This window comes from Martes martes (assembly GCF_963455335.1).
Source record: "Martes martes genome assembly, chromosome: X".
NCBI classification, from domain to species: domain Eukaryota; kingdom Metazoa; phylum Chordata; class Mammalia; order Carnivora; family Mustelidae; genus Martes; species Martes martes.
In genome coordinates, this window is record NC_137897.1 from 26,706,516 (window position 1) to 26,724,316 (window position 17,801).

Here is a 17,801-nt window from a genome sequence, read left to right on the forward strand (position 1 = left end):
ACTAGTCATGATTTGATTTATAGAACGTTTCTATAGCTTCCTCAAATGATCCTGTGTGTCCATTTTCAGTAACTCCCTACGCCCATCCCCAGCTTTAATCAATAATCTAGCCTCTTCAAATATTTTCTTAAGCTTAAGTATTTGACTTACCTACCTCATTAAATTATGGTAATGATCAAAGAAAACAAGGCAGATGCTTTGAAAGTAGTCATCATTCACGCGGTACAGACCTTGAAAAGACTGAAATACCTGGAAAGGCTGAAATATTTACTTTCCACTAATCACTTCTTTTCACATGAAAAATTTTATTGTGTACTCCTCAAAGTATTTCTAAAGTGTTCTGAAGTTCCCAAACTTAGCAGTATCATAAAGTACTATGACAAGATACTGTTACACTACTATTTTTTTTTTTGTCATGATGCCATTAAGTCTCATTTTAAAAATGGTTCTTGATGATTATGGTAAATTTGACTGGTTCTTTCCTGCTATCTTATGGCAAGACTGCAAAATCCATTTGGGGCTTGTCCACTTTTTTAAAAAAAATAGTTCCTAGCACATTTGTCTGGCACATATTTAGTGACTAAATGTAGTAAATCCTTGTGGAATTGAATAAATTCACCAAATACTTACTGAAGATCTGCTAGGCAGGCCTGATCTTTTACAAACTGACCTTTGGTGGGAAGGTAATTGAGGTCAACAGGGAAAACAACAAAACTAATTCAAAAATAAACAAGGGAGTTTCAGATATTCATAAATGCTTCAAGGAAACTACAACAGTGTATGTGATACCAAGGGTTACCGGGGTGTGCATTTTAGATTTATAACTTCATGGACAGCTATTCTGGGAATAAATCTATTTATATGAGAAAAAAAAAAACAGAAAAAAAAATAGTTCCAATCTAAGTTGCCTCAAAATATTCAGTGCTTCAAGAGTTTTCACGCAACTGTAGCATGACACAGCTAGCTTCACCTTTTGTATTTAGAATGTGTAGTTTTTCACAACTGGATGCTGTAACTGAACTGCAGAATTAAGATGTAAATTTTGAATTTATAATATGAGAAAGACTTCCATTTCTTTTTCATTATACATCCTGTGAGGACATGATACTGTGCCATTTTTCGAAATATAGTCAATGAGGTGTAGTACATTTCTAATCTTTTGTATCTTCTGTAGTACTTGCTTGCAATTATTTCCCACACTACTAAACATACTGAAATGAGAACAGTCATTACAAATTCAGGAGTAATCAGTTCTATACAGTAACACACACAGGTAGCATTGCAATGTTAGAATGATTTAAAATTAATCGTGTTGTGTTAAACATCATATTTATATTGCTAAGTAAAAAGAAAAGAAAATACTTCTGTCACACCTATGTGGGGTTTAACATTAGAACCCAAATGTCTATAATAGATCTTAATATTCTCTTTCTTTTTTTTTTAAAGATTTTATTTATTTACTTGACAGAGAGAGAGATCACAAGTAGGCAGAGAGTCAGGCAGAGAGGGGGAAGGAGGCTCTCTGCTCAGCAGGGATGCTGAGGGAGATGCGGGGCTCGATCCCAGGACCCTGAGATCATGACCTGAGGCTGAAGGCAGCGGCTTAATCCACTGAGCCACCCAGGCGCCCCAATCTTCATATTCTCTTTCTATGGTTAAATTATTCCATTATCACATAAATCCTGAATGAATTCTGCTATGAGGGCTTATACTGTCTAATTCATAAATCAGTGAAGTAGGTTATAAAGTTTGACTGTTCTGAGTCGTTTAGCACTCAAATGTGCCTATTTACACTATAAAAGTCTTTTTTATTCTATAATGAAATCATAAGCTTAATCTGATAGACCAAAATCTGAATTTAGATTTTTATTTTTTAAGCCACTCATTTTGATAGTTTGGAATGCTTACATTTAAAAATGGCCAAATATGGGGCACCTGGGAGGTTCAGTGGGTTAAGCTTCTGCCTTCAGCTCAGGTCATGATCTCAGGGTCCTGGGATCGAGCCCCGCATCAGGCTCTCTGCTAGGCAGGGAGCCTGCTTCCTCCTCTTTCTCTGCCTGCCTCTCTGCCTACTTGTGATCTCTGTCTGTCAAATAAATAAAAATAAAATCTTTAATAAAAAAAATAAAAATGGCCAAATATATTTAAACTAAGTTGTAAGATTTAGCTTCAGTAAACACAGGAAGACCTCAATTACAAATTGTTTTGATGTGTGGCTAATACAGTCAGCTTAAATTAACAGCTTTCTTTAGTAAAAAAAAAAAATGGTCCCTCTTTTCTATTTGTTGACAGTAAGTTTTAGCCACACTGCCAATGGATTGGAAAAAGAGATGGAAGGAAGAAATTCAGTCTATAGTGGACCTGGGGTACCTGAAAGTCCCAGACTAATGAGCGAAATATAGGAGTACTTTTTCTATTATTACGAGGACTTCTCCTTTGACGATAATTTGTTTCCTAATTTGCTTTAAATTTTTTCCCCTCTACTCATGCACATACATCTACTATGTGGGAAATGATGTTGCAAAAGATGGGATTGGGAATTTTCAGGACAAAAGAAACAGAATGTTGAGCTATTGCGATCACCGCTAGGCAGCCCACTGCATCTTGTGGTAATTTTAATGACACCGTAATATTCTCTATAATAAACTGTACATCATCAACATTTTGTGATATAGAACATTTCAATAGGTAGCCACATTGGATTTTTCTTACATACTGGAGATTTCAAAATTATGAAATTATTGGTATAACTGGAAAGAAAAGCTGTAGACTGAAATATCTTTGCAATTTTAAGAATCACAGACCTTAAGGTGGTTATTTGCACATGATTATCTTGGCTCCCAGAATGACTGAGAGGCACATCCAAGGTGAATGACAAATTAAGATATGTGGAATTAGGGGATAAAGAAGAAGAAAATAAGAAAACCAAGCCAAATTCGTCTTTAAACAGCCATGCTGAAAATTCTATTTGCCTGAATTAATTCATTTTTGCAGGAATTCTCAACTATGTTTTCTACCTCCATTCATTTCCCGTAAGAGTAAGGGGACAATCAAAATAGAAGAGAAAGTCATCCCAACTCCCTCCCAATGAAATCTTGACAATGTCATAGGTGTGAATATCAAAGAGTGAGTGGTGAGAAATGTGATGTGAGAAAAAGACTGTGGAGCATTTCAGCCATGACCAAGAATGAACTCTCCAAAGTCATTCTCAACCTTTGCCACATGTGAGAACACTAGGGAGAATTTCCAATAATTCTGACGACTGAGTCCCCCCCCCACCCCCAGAGATTCTGACATGACTGGTGTGGAACACACCCTGGGAACTTTGTTTTTTCTTCCAGATCGTAGGGGCTAAAACTAAATCTGTGTTTCAGTATGTTCTGCAGGACACTTAAGGAGTAAATAACTATATTCATGCTATGTGTTGCTTTGCAGTTATATAATTTGATTTTATACTGTAAAAACTGTTCTTAAAGAAAAACTCACTGTTTTTTTATATTTTAATCATACTATTTTTAAAAGAGTTCTTAAGTTTCTGATTTCTGTACCTAGAAGATAATTTTCTCTATCTACAAGAGTTCCTCCCATTTGCTTTATTCTAGGTGAATCAGTAAGATGTTATCTTAATTTTGTACTTTAATAAAAATCTGGCTTTAAATGGCCTGGCGTTGGGCAGTTGATGCTGTGGTCATACGATCTAAGATTTTGGTTTGTTTAAGTATTACTGACTGAAATAAAATACTCCAGTCACTGTATGCTCTGATATCCTCACATATATAGCCTTATTATCTAAAAGGTTAGGCTTTACTCCTTACGAGCTCATACTACTAAATAAAATAGCAAATATTTTTAATCTGATTTAGAATCAGAAGGCCCGGTTCTGTAATCATAACAGAGAACGGATCAATGAACATGCTGAGGCAGTGGGGAACTCATTTCTGCCCTATAGTTACAAAAGGCAAATGGAAAGCAAGGAACAATCTTCATCTACGTCTACTTTTATAAATAATAAGAGCATACCTGTTGGAAAGTTACACACATTGCATATATGTTCGTAATACTGAGAATTTGTTATTCCTGAGAATCTGTCTTGAAAGGCAGAAAAAGAAGGCTCTAGTAACAGATTTAAATTTAGAAGCAAAACTATGAGTGCACCACACGGTGGAGTCAGACATCCACAAATCTATGGGGCCAGTGTGTGACAGGAAATCTGAGCACATTATTTAAGATGACCAAATATGGTAATGGCATTTGCTTTGTTTGTCTGGCTTCTCAGTGATATACTAACACAAGCACTCTATTTCTGAAAAGGGAAAGCTAAGTCCACCTAATCTTGTAATTAACAGTGAACCTTGATGGAAATTTAAAGAAACAAGTTGTTTTGTTTTAGTACAAACCACGAAAGTTAGCCCCTATGATATACACTTTAAAAATGTCATTTTGGTGACACCCTTAAGGGCTTCTTTGTCTGACAAATTTGGCTTATGTTCTTACTTCACCGACAACCTCTTTACTCTCTACTTGTTTCTTTTGAGAGAGATTCAAATTGAGCTTCAGGAAATGTAATCCTTGGAGCAAATAAATCTGAGTACCTGATAACTCTGTTCCAGAAAACAATTCACTTGCTGTCATCTTAAAAAAGAAAATCTTGGGGAAGAATGTTTCGATAGCTTTTGGGTGGCCTGCATTTTCCAGTATTATATATTACCAGCAGGGGAATTCAAAGTCAAGAATTATCTTGAAAATGCAGGTGCAACAAGAAATGCACATAAAATGGATTTGAGCTTGTTAGTGCTCTAAAGTCCTTTTTTCAAGTAGATTTGAAATGTCTTAATTGATTTGTGTACTGTTATTTGAAAGCATTTTGAACTGCTGTAATTAAAAACATTTTTAATGGAGCTTTTTTATTTGACAAAACCAAACAAAACACTTTATATTATGGTATTCAAAACTAGTATGTTGTATTCTTGTTTATGGAATCCTGTATTCCTATCTTAACAAAAGAGAATACTCAGGGTCCGCAACCTTTTCAATTAAACAAGTTACTTTTTTTCCCTAAAAGTTCCCGTTTGTTTCTAAGACAATAATAGCTATTGCCTATCTCATACTTTCATATTGCTACTCATACTTTTATTCTGTGAGTCTTAAAAAACTATATATTTTATAGTACAAATGTCCAATTTTAATATTTAATATTTATGCTGTTCCAAGTTTCCCTTAATTATATTCAGAAATTTATGAGCAGTCTTTAATCAAACATTCTGCCAAGTTTATGTCACTGAATTAAAAAAAGAAACAATTCTATTCTGCCTTTAGTTTATAATCATGAAGCTCTTCTCAACTCAATTATAATTTCCCATTCTTGTCATGCATTTTTCTAAAGCCTGCCTATGAAGTTTTCTGTGTGACTCAAATTGGGACAGTCTTAGGAAGAGTTAATGGTTGAGCACTGGACTAATGTAAGCTTGAAGAAGTGCGTACACCAGGGAGCTTAAAATCCTCGACAGTGTTTGTGATCATCTCCCATTTATGATTTACACTTGTTCCACTGAAAAACTATCATAAGGATGCTATCACCAGGATTCCCATGAACTACACTTTCTTTATTCCCTATTGCAATGGTCAATGAGGAAACCTTGTGCTCTGGGCTTTGTAAGCCTATCAAAACCACCTGTACCCAGCCCCGTGTTCTCAGGGACTTTCTTGGTCAAACTTTGACAATATGGTAAACTACCTCATGCTACTGTGTCCAATGGTGCTCTGGGCACCAATTTAACTATGATTCAGTGCACTATAACTGCACTGTAACCATGATCTCTAAATCCAATACTTAATCCAAAAATTCACTTTAAAATGAAAATATTCAGGTATCTCCACCAATTAGTGGTAAGAGGGTCCTTGGGATGGGTAGATAACCTTCTAATGCCCCTCACATCCTAATATACTGCTCTGAGTTATCCATGGTTACTGGGTTCCTAATTTGTACCTATTATTTGAAAAGTAGTTTTATTACCTTACTTTCAGAAAATCCCAAAGATATTGAAACAAATAATAGCTATGATACTTTACATATATTTAAAGTTTTTTTTTAAAATAGAAATATAGCATTATAAAAAATACTTCCCAAAGTGAGAGGTAATTTAGATATAGCCTCAATTTATTCAGTATAAAATCAACTTAGATTTATTTTCATTACTATTTTAACTCTCATTCTCGAAAAACTGGTTTAGCACATTTCATAATTTGGACTGAACACAGTGTGAGTACATGTGAGTAAATGTGGTATGATTATTTGTAATAAATGCAAATTTACATCTCAGTTTGCTATCAACTACTTACCACACATCACATGTAGAACAATATAGAGATCATAAGACTTAAAATTCCCAAATAACAAATATGAGCTGATAATAAAATACTTGAGCCTGCATTTTTAATGGCACTGTACAAATACCTTCTTTACAATTTACCTTCTTAAGGTTTCCCTCTAGCTTAAGTATAGTTTGAAAATACTGATTAACAGCAGACTTCCAAACACAATTGCCCTGCCTTATAAGTGTCTCTATTTCAAATTCCTCCATTACATACTTTGAGATATAAATCTTAGAGTACTAACCTAGAGCTCTTTTTCCCTCTTACTTCCAAACAGTCAAATTAGTTAATCAGATAACCCTCTGTACAACTAGTTGAATAAATTTTAACTTAGAAATTCAGCAATGTCCTGTTCCAATAACACACCAAGTAACGGTATCTCATTCCCAGTCTACTTGCCTGGGCTTCTTGAGGCATCTGAGCTGCGTCCACTTTGTCAGCAATATAAGCGGCCAACTGCTTGTCAATGGAGGAGAGGGACTCCTGAATTAAGTGCAAGGATTTTTCAATCTCCTGGGCTGACTGGATACTCTGCTCTAGCAACTTTTGCCTCCTCACGGCCTAAAGAAAAGAAGGAAGAAGGAAGCGATTCAATGTTTACTCGCCATAGTTTTTCTGCAATCCTACTGCAAAGTAAATGAAGATTCTACACTGCCACAATCACCTTTTTGTAAGATAGATTTCGTAGCTTCCTGCCACTCATTCAGCTCTGCTTAAAAAAACAAAAATAAGAATAAGAAATAAGAATTAGCACAAAGAACTACAGGATCCAGAATCCCTGCAGGACAAAAACTACAGAATTATGTATATCAAGAAAAGAGGCTGGGAAAAAAAAAACAAAAAACAAACAAACAAAAAAAAACATAGTGAAATCATCTCAGTCGTTGCAATCTGTCGTTCTCAGGCTGAATGTTCCTCCTGATCTCATTATATAGTTCAAGAGATTTGGTTTACTTAGAATAGGGTCATCGTCATCACAATCCAATTCAAGATGGATAATCCACTTCCACCAGTGAGACACATACACAATCTGTTCAGAATCAGCTCCTTTCAAAAAGAAATTTTCAGATAACCATCTGGTTATGGATTTATTTTAAATACGATTTCTTCCCGTTTTGCATGGGCTTTTTTCTCTGTTTTCTCCCACAATTTGGAATGTGGAAATAACTGGTACAATTGGATCTGTGTTACTGCTGAAGTGGAACAAATAATAAGTAATCCTAATATAGCTGCAATTAATCTTGATTGTTACTATAGGTATGATTAGGGTAATGTAACACTTTCCAGATATAAATAGCATGTTGAGCAGACTGCACAGTCTCCCTTCAAGGATCTGTTCACCTTTAGAAGAATAGTTCTACAAGCAAGGACTGGGACAAGCGACTTACTGAGAATCCCTTAAGTTATGCATCACAGCAAGAATCTTTCTTTATTATATGATATGTAGACATGATTATCTGGTATGAGAGAACTATCCTTTGCAAAGACCATGAGCAGCATTTCAAAACTGACCCCGCTTGTGAGGGTCATATCCACAGTTGTCACATCAATATGCTCTACACCTGAAGCTAACATAACACTGTATGGCAACTCTCTTTCAATAAAAAATATTTTAAAAAATTTAAAAAAAAGAATATATAGTGGGTTCTTTAGCTTAAAATGTATTAGAAATGTCATTATTCTTTAATGAAGCCAGCTTGGAACACAGCATTACTCAACTATGACTAAAGCTAAAAGAGTTGCAATTCTTGCACTACAAAATGAGTGGGAGGGCATTCTTAGTATTTCTACCTGGATTGTAAATCTTGCTCAGGATTTTGCCTTGGGTTTTCCTTTCTTTTCATTCCACCCACACCTCCAAGTTCAGTTAGGTCTTTTTCCCTCACAACGCTCAACTCTGCCTCTGGTCCAGATTTCTGCCTCGATCTCCGTAAGTGAATATATATCGCCCTATTTGACAATTCTATTTGGACATCCACAGCAACCAAAACAATAGCATGACCAAATATGGACACATTTTGGGCCCCCTTCTCATCTACTTTCCATTTCCCCAACTTGCTTTTGCTCTTGCTCTGTTTTTTATTTTTTGTTTTTTTCCCTACTTCAGTGACTGGCAATTATTCACTGCCTTTATTAGGCATGATTCTGGATATTTCCTCTTCCTCTATCATGTCCTTCATCATTTTGTGTTAAACCAGGCAATCAATTCCCAATCCTTTCTTCTACCTCCTAATATTTCTTGATTCTGTCCTCTTCTCCCCCTATCTACTGTCATTACTTGGGGCAATTGCCAGCCCTTGCCTCAAATACAGTACAGGTTCTTGGCTGGTATCCTACCCTATCATTACCCATCTGCAACAGAGCTATAGTGTGTTCTTTGAAATGATGGCTACCTGCTTAAATTCCTGTAGTGAGTATTTATTTTCCTGAGGATAGATGAAATGCTCTTTAATATGGCTTTAAAATTCCTTCATAGTCCCTGCTAGACATAGTCCTTGCTCTAGCTACTGAGAAATTTTATTTTTCATCCCCCAGTATACACTATGTCCCTCTTGATACTTGGCCTTAAACATGCTACTCCTTTTTCCTCGAACAATTCCACCCCAACTTCCTTTAATTGGCTAGTTTACATTTATCCTTTAGCTCTTACCTTAGAAATGTGGATATCTCCCTCACCAGGTGGCTGTTCCTGACACCCTATGTTCTCTCTTATACTTTGTATTTCTGGCTCACTATGTATCACATCATATTGCAATTTCCCATTTTTTTTTCCTCTATTTCAGACTTTAAGTGCCAATGAGATTAGAGACTATGGATGTCTTGTTCATTGCTCAATACCAGATCCTACAAAAAGAAACCAATACTTTTGTTCATGACTGAATGAATGGTGTAACAAAGCTTTTTAGTGAGGAAAACAGAGTAGCATTCAAGAAGTCAAAAAACTGAATTCAGAAAAGAAACTGGGAAAAAGGTCATCATCACTCAGACACATCCTTTGGAGTAAAGTCTTCCCTGTTTGGGCCTTTTTTTTTTTAAATTTCAGTGTTTTTGTTTTATTTTGGTGTGTTGTGTATGTGTGCTTGGAATTAAAAGTATCAGAATAGGGAAAAAATTTAAAAAATAAAAGTATCAGAATAGGATGGAATATTACTTACAGGAAACTTTAGTCTACTTCTAGTAAAATACTCGATTCAAATCAGTGACCAAGACCTTGGCCTGTAATCTAATTCAAATATGGTTTCCCCTTTCTTCAGTCAAAACTTCAATGAGAGGAGAAGGGAGTTGAGGAAAATTGGAAGGGGAGGTGAACCATGAGAGACTGTGGACTCTGAAAAACAACCTGAGGGTTTTGAAGGGGCAGGGGGTAGGTGGTTGGGGGAACCAGATGGTGGGTATTAGGGAGGGCACGGATTGCATGGAGCACTGGGTGTGGTGCAAAAACAATGAATACTGTTACGCTGAAAAGAAATAAAAAATTAAAAAAAAAAAAAACTTCAATGAGAAGTTACATCACATCATAATTCAGTTAACAGTGCTTATGGCTATAATCAGAATTGTCTGTATTGTACAAGAGAATGTCTGTAGCCTAGCCAGACTTTCTCCAGAGAAATGAATCCCTAATGATAAAATTTTACCATTGTGACAGGTGGCTGGAGAAACCTTCCAATCACAGCATGTAGTAATTGCCTACTCAGGCATTGTTTAAATCTGGTCCATTATCTGGCTAAAGGGAAAAATAGCCTACTGTCCTGTGCACACCTGTAGAATTTTAATATAATTGAATAGGAAATAATACAGCATAATGTTAAACCACATATCTAGCCTCAAAATTATACTTAGAAATCTAACCTTTTCTATTCACGAGACTCTATGGATTGAAAGAAATGAAATGACCTAAGAGTTGATGTCAGAGTTGACAGGTAGGTTGATTTTTTTTTAATTTTTAATTTTTTTTATTTTAATAAACATATAATATATTTTTATTCCCAGGGGTACAGGTCTGTGAATCGCCAGGTTTACACATTTCACAGCACTCATCATAGCACATACCCTCCCCAATGTCCATATAGGTAGGTTGATTTTTTGCTTGGCCTGACAGTCAATAAGAAAGACCAATACATGGATTTTTTTATTATCTCAGGGAATGAAAAGACCTGATGTCAATCTTAGCTTGCAGAACTCTTTGAACTAATCATGGTGTAAGCTGTCTTCTATTTCTAAACATCTTGTTAGGCAAATCCTGATGGGGGGGCCAGGCCTGTGGGTTCTCTAGGACCCTCTGGCCCCTTGACCTGTGCTATCTCACTGAACAGAGTTGGTAGGCAGTTCTAACTCAGACTCGGATTTTCGTTGCTGGTCCAGATTACAGTTTAACTCTTATTTTAAAATGTTATACCATGTATTCAGCTAACTCTTTTATCAGTAAGATGAATCATATAACTAGACAAAAAGAGCAAATATGAGGAGAGTTACAATAATATTGAGAGGCTGGCCACCAACAACAAAAATACAAAAGTAAAAAAGGGAATCCTAATAATGGCTACCAAGGAAAAAGCATAATGAAAAAAAACTTTATTATGGTTTTCAGAAAAATTCAAGGAAAACTAAGTTAAAATAATCAACATACATGGAAATTTATTATTATTTCCTCAAAGTACTCTAGAGTATAAAATCAGAAACTGAATGATTTTTGTTAGCAATGGATAGTTGTCTCTACAGCAAATTACTTGTTTTTCACATTTCTATTTTTTTTAAATAATAACCTTTGTGCCCCAATATTACTAACACTTAAATCAGAGAGCATATGGCTAAGAAACTGTGGAAGAATGAATTTTTCATTCTGGTAAATAAATTTCTCATGTGAAATAAGAAGTGGGAATTTAAACCAAAATAAACATACTTAAATATTAATGCAGGCTTAAAAATGGAAAAAAAAAATTTCACATATTATCCCAATAACTTTTACAGAGATCACAAGCAGGCAGAGAGGCAGGCAGAGAGACAGAGGGGGAAGAAGGCTCCCCGCTGAGCAGAAAGCCTGATGCCTGGCTTGATCCCAGGACCCTGAGATCATGACCTGAGCCAAAGGCACAGGCTTAACCCACTGAGCCACCCAGGCACCCCTTGTTTCTTCTTTGAGAAGTGTGTGTGATTGGGGGTGCCTGGGTGGCTCAGTGGGTTAAGCCTCTGCCTTTGGCCTGGGTCATGATCTCAGGGTCCTGGGATCGAGCCCCGCATCGGGCTCTCTGCTCAGTGGGGAGCCTGTTTCCCCTCTCTCTTTGCCTGCTTCTCTGCCTACTTGTGATCTATCTCTCTCTGTCAAATAAATAAATAAAATCTTTAAAAAAAAGAAGTGTGTGTGATTGTTTTACTTTATTTGCTTTTGCTTTCTGGAAAAAAGCTGGGGAAAGACTTCTGATGCCTGGATCTAATTGTGGAGGAGGATCTCTTCAGGATGCCCTTTGCTGTGGAGTCCCTTGTGAAGGGCTGTAAGAGTGATATGAGTCTTGCAGAATGGACAGCATGAATGTGCAAAAGATGCACTTTAATGTCTTAGTATCTTTACAAACTTTTTTTTAATCCAATTATGTGATAAATATTCCTTGGTTGCTTACTATGTGCCAGGCCAAGGGAGCTCTCAGTTTTGCTTTGTAAATTGCATAAAAGATCCAGGCTTAACATTGTAAAATTTACCCTTTCATTAGCCCTAGCTTTAAAAAAAGGGCTTCTTTTTAGTGAGCTGAGATTTTGAGAGACATTTGGCTTTTCAGAAGTCTGGACTATGGATTTTCTCAATAATTGCAGATTCTTGCCCATTCTGCTGCAATTTATGGTAACAAACACAGACACAAACAAAAATATTCAGGCTCTGTGACAAGGAATTACCTAGGGATTCTCTAAATTGTGTTCATTAAAATTTCTAGGACAAAGGAAATGTCAGTTCATTTAAAAAATGGAATATGGCTTATGATCACCTTGTAGTAAAATAATTATTTATTTATTGTTTATAAATATTTGTCATTGATACTAGACATGTAAAATAGTTTGACTTTCATCATTGTCTTAGCTTCTTTACCCTAAGCAATGAAATAGGGTAACCATTGTTCAATTAGGCTTCATTTCTTTGAGTGATTTTAGTAATAGTGGATGAACTCAAGAAAACTATTTCTCAAATTCGGATGCAAGTAAAGTAGTTACAAATTTTTGCAGTTTCTGCTTCGGGGAGAGCATGAATTGGCCCCACTTTAAATACCACCACCTTGCACAAAATAGAACAATAACGAGGTAAGCACTGTTCTCATGGGCAGTGGGTGGAGGGTGGGAGTCCTGTAAGACATGTGCTAAAACCAAATCCTACTCCTGTGGCTCTTGAGAAATTAACATGGAGACCAAAGAGAACCCGCTAATCTGCATTTATTTAACAGCCCCACCTCACTGTGCACACAGACTGCCCTTCACCAAAAAGTTCTATTATTCTAGAGTCTCAATTTCAGTGGGCCAGTAAATTAATGCAACTACTTCCTTTTAGCTTGCCTTTATCACCTATCAAGAGGTTGTAATTTGTTCAAATACTAAATAAGAATACTCATTTTGACTGAATTATTTTGAATTATTTGAGAGCATTTTTTATTGAAGTACAGTTCACACACTATGTTACTTTAGTTTCAGGGGTACAACAAAGTGATTCGACAAGTCTGTACTTACGTTATGCTATTTTCCCCCCAAGTGTAGCTACCATCTGCTACCATACAACACTACTATAATACCACTGACTATATTTCCTATGCTGTACCTTCCATTCCCAAGACTTATTTATGGCACAACGGAAAGCCTGTATCTCCCTTGTCCTTTCACCCATTTTGATTAGCTGTTTCCTCCTAACTCTTACGTGACTCATAAACTATTCTTAGTCTTGAACTGAAAACACTGAGTCCTAAGTTCCTCTCATTCTAAGAGATGGAAATAATAAGCCTTTTCTAAAAACTTTACTGATGGTGGGAAAACTGGCTCTTCCTTCATACTCCAGCAAGCTTACTTACTCTAAAACTCCATGAAGAGTTTGAAAAGAATCACCATCAGGCTGAATCCATGGCCCAGTGCGATGGCATCTTCCATTTACTGATCAGTGAGGAATGAAAAGTGGTACTTCAATCATTCTGCCCTAAGCAAGTGAAGGGAAGTTCCAACACTATCACTTGTAGAGTCTGGGAGTTCTAAGTAGATAGGGGTGGCATCTAATTACCAACTTGGACTCTGCTTATGCAGTTGAATGCTCTATTTGCTTTCTATGCCTACCAAAGTATAATAAAAGAAAAGAAATTGGAAATGACGGCAGAGTGAAGAGAGGGAGTAGCCTGTAGCTCCTAAAGCTTGGTGCAGCATTTCCATAGGTCAAGTAGACACTGAAAAAGGCAACCATGTTTGAGTTGTCTAGCACAAACACTGCTAGCAGCAAGAGTACTCCATGATGAAGAGGCCTGAAGATATTGTCACTAGGCATGTTTCCCTTGTTAGAGTATTTGGAAGACAGAAGAGCTTTTAAAAGACCACTTAAAGAGCCTACACTTACACCCTCCAAAAAGTCAATGTTTGTTTCCTTGTTATATAAAATACATGAACACTATGAAGATCCTAGTTAATAAGAGACATATGCTGAGTTTCCTTCATTCCTACTTCTCAGGCCAGTGGTGAACAATGGGACCCAGAATCGGTAAGGAAAATTGATGGTGGTATAGAGGAAACTGGTCATTCTCCCCTTTTATTGCAGGTCACTTAGGTCATGGTTTAAGCTCAACAGTAGAATAGGAAGCTGAATAGGAGATTGAAAAATTTTTAAAAGATTTTATTTATTTATTTGACAGAGAGATCACAAGTGGGCAGAGAGGCAGGTAGAGACGGGGAGAGGGGAGCAGCCTCCCTGCTGAGCAGAGAGCCCAATGCAGGGCTCGATCCCAGGACCCTGAGATCATATCCTGAGCTGAAGGCAGAAGCTTAACGTACTGAGCCACCCAGGTGCCCCAAGAGATTGAAATTTTAAGCTGCACTAAGCTGGCTTTAACTTTTTAATTTCACAGAGCCTGGAAAACAATGGGATCTATTCAGGATGCCAGTAAGAAAGAGGAAACAACCATCAGTTTGAAGCAAAATATTTCATGTTTCTGTCCTACTTGGTTCAAACTATACAGCAAACTACTGTCATGGCCAATGAATTCAGTGCTTGATAAACTGAGGTAGAGGCAGAGAAAAAAATATGGATATGAGGCACAGTTGGAATGTGGCCCAGGGAAAGGTAGGAAATGGTTTCTGGAAGGTGTGAAGAGATAGATAATGAAGGACCTAGGGACTATCTTTGAAACACTGAGAATTATGGTAGCATGGCATGATTAGAAGGCTTATAAAGATACAGCAATGCCATTGGCTTATACAACAGCCAGCAGATTGCACATTTTATATCTATCTAGCAAGGTTCTAAGTATGGACTATTGTTGCTATCAAATGAAACACTTTCCCAACTGATGTATAATTTCAGTGAATTGCCTGTTAAACTTTCTGAAGGATAATTTGAAGGTCTTTAAGGAGACATGGCAAGACATGAAAATGTCAGGAATTATTTAAGGAGCACAAGGAATGTTCCATTTGTCTCAAAAACACATTCTCTCAACTTTTAGTTGTTTAGAACTGACAGGAGAACATTCTCAAGGAAAGTTAAATTTGAGGAACACCTTGGACCTCATTATAGACTCAGACCTGTTTAGGGTTGATGAGAAAAAAAAAAATTTCATGATTTTGTATGGTGAAAGGAAAATAATAGATCCTTACAGAGTTGCATATAACATTTCTAGATGGTTAGGTATGCTTTCAGCAGACTGAGGAAATGCTTTTCAAAAGGAATCATGGAGATTTTAAAAATAAAAGGAGGAAAATGGAGATTTAAAAAATAAAGTGGAGGGGGGAGAAGATAATTTATAGCAGGAAGGACAACTTACAGGAACTCACTGCCTCAGCAACCATCAAAAGCTTCACTTTGTTGCCTATTTTGTTTCTTTTCAAATCAGTCCTACTTTTTCCTAAAGAAAGAATTGACCTGCATGGTCAACCATCAGTAGAGTTCAGTGTTCTTAGACAAGAAATACCAAAAAAAAGAAAAAAAATCCCAAAATCAAAAACTGTGTTGATTTAAGCCACTCTAGATATAATTCTTGTGGGGAATTCTGGCACAATTAGCTTTTGTGGCATGTTTGCTAGCATACATGATAGGCTACAAATAATTACAATAATTACACAAGTCTTCGTATACATATTCTTCAAATATAAAGGAATGTTGCTTCATTTATAAGGGTTATCTGGATTTGTTTTTTTTTTAAGGTTACTTGGTTTAAAACCACAGTACAGAAAAATCCAAAAACCACGTGCATAGAGCTGTCTATGATTTCCTTTACAGGAAAAGATTATAAATGTTAAAACCACTGGGGTCATGTTTAGTGGGAACTTCATCTGTTTCAGATCTCTGCAGGTCATTGAAGTTTTTCTGTGACCTCTGAAGGAAGCACACTCGAAAGCAACGTTTGGGAATCACTTTATCAATGGAACTTGACATCAGATAGCCATCACTTTCAAGTAAAGCATTGACAGAATGGTCAGTGAGCTGTACAGTAATGTATCTTAGACATTTCTGGATTTTTGCTGCATCCATTCATCTTCATGGGTAGACAAATGAAACTGGTCTTCCGCTCTGACAGGAGAAAACCAATGCATTATTTCAGCTTTGGAAAGGAAGTGCTGGAAGTATAATACGGTAAATCTGAAAGGCATCTACAGAGTTCATCTTCTCCCAGCATTCTCAAGGTAACTTCAGAGACCTGCCTGGTCAGTAAAGCTTCTCTGGAGTAATGGCGAGGTGCTCTCTGATTGCACATGTGCTCATAATATGAAACTCTAAATTTAGGCAATTAATAATTTATTGACATTATAAATAATTAAAACCTCATAGACTATTGTGCCTGATACAGAAGAGTGAGACAGAACTGGAGTCTAGGGATAAATTGGGTTAGGATTGAGACCACACACATATAAGTAACACACAGAGTCTAGGTAAGAGTAAAAATGCAAATCTTGGGGTAAGATCAAATTGTAGAATGAAGCAATAAGTAGAGGTCAGAAACACAAGTCAGAATGTAGCTAGTGAGAAACTCAGTTGATTTCTGACAATTGCTTCTATTATCCCAGAAAGGCAAAGATGCAGTGGCTTTTTCCTAATTCAAGTACAGGCAGAGAAAAGGCAAGGTTCCACAATTAAAAAACAAAAACAAAACAAAAAAACAACTGTAGGTGATGCTTCCAAGCTGAGGTATTCAGGTCACCACACAAGTAAAGGCCTCTAGTGAGGTAGAATCTAGTGAGACCAACTGTAGATAGACTGGTAGCTGTGTCAACTTGTCATTGAATGACATGCCATTTGGTGCTCCTTACATAAGGGCAGTAATCTCCTGCCAACACAGCAATGTGACAGAGGTCTCAGAGTGGAAGACTTTTTGGTGCTAGTCAATTTCTCCAATTGGGAATTCAGACCCTCAGGATATTGAGTAGACATGGGGTTTCTGGCTTCCTGGACTTGAGATGATGTGTGAGAAGCACTTCTGTCACACTACCTTTTACAGACCAGCTAAGGATGGCCAGAAGGACTGCCTATAAAACAGATTTCGGTCTTCCATCAGGTAGTCTCAATTGTGGTCCCAATAATCTGAAATGGTTCTTTCCTGATGTACATTAGACATCTATGAAGGATTCCTTTTACTGTAAAGGAGGCCCATAATGGTCTTAGGTTAGTGTTCAGGTTCTCTTGAAATAAAATGCTCTAGACTCTGTTGACCTGTATGGTCAATCATCAGTAGAGTTCAATTTTAAGTCAGGCTGCTGACTAGAAGAGGTATCTAAGAAAACGGAAGATTTCTCTCCTGGGATGATCCTTTTTCATCCTCTCCATATGCATGATGATTAACAATATTTATTTATCACAAATACTCCAGATGATCACCACGGTTCTGAAGAAGGTGAAGTGCAAGACAGAGTGTGTTTAGGGCTTCCTGTCACCCCACTTGTCCACACCACACTGAAAAATTCCTCAGATCTAGCTGAGTAGCTGTGCCGAGCGCTATTTTATCCTCAGGTTATTACCAGGCTTTCAGATTTGTTGTTCTCCATGTAGCCAAGATAGACAAGACTACAGATTTGTAGCAAGGAATTACTGCCAGGGTCTTTGGCTCTGATAGGATTCATTTGGCTGGGATGTGCACCTTGAACAGCAGGAACAAGAGGCAGTGAACAGCTGCTTTTCCTTTTGCTTGCCAAATATGTTGTGCAATTCCCGAGCAATATGCTGGGAGAACCGAAAGAAGACTCATGTGTGTGGATGTAAGCATGGGGAACAG

At 36.9% G+C, this 17,801-nt stretch overlaps 1 protein-coding gene across 2 annotated transcripts in view; it reads right to left on the reverse strand.

Moving 5' to 3' along the window:
* The window catches only part of DMD (dystrophin), a 2,068,501-nt gene that overhangs the window by 1,264,684 nt on the left and 786,016 nt on the right, over positions 1–17,801 (reverse strand). For both annotated transcript variants that reach the window (XM_080795194.1, XM_080795193.1), the window contains exon 30: positions 6,772–6,933. In XM_080795194.1, the coding sequence (XP_080651320.1) occupies positions 6,772–6,933 (162 nt within the window). The remainder of the gene's footprint in view (positions 1–6,771; positions 6,934–17,801) is intronic.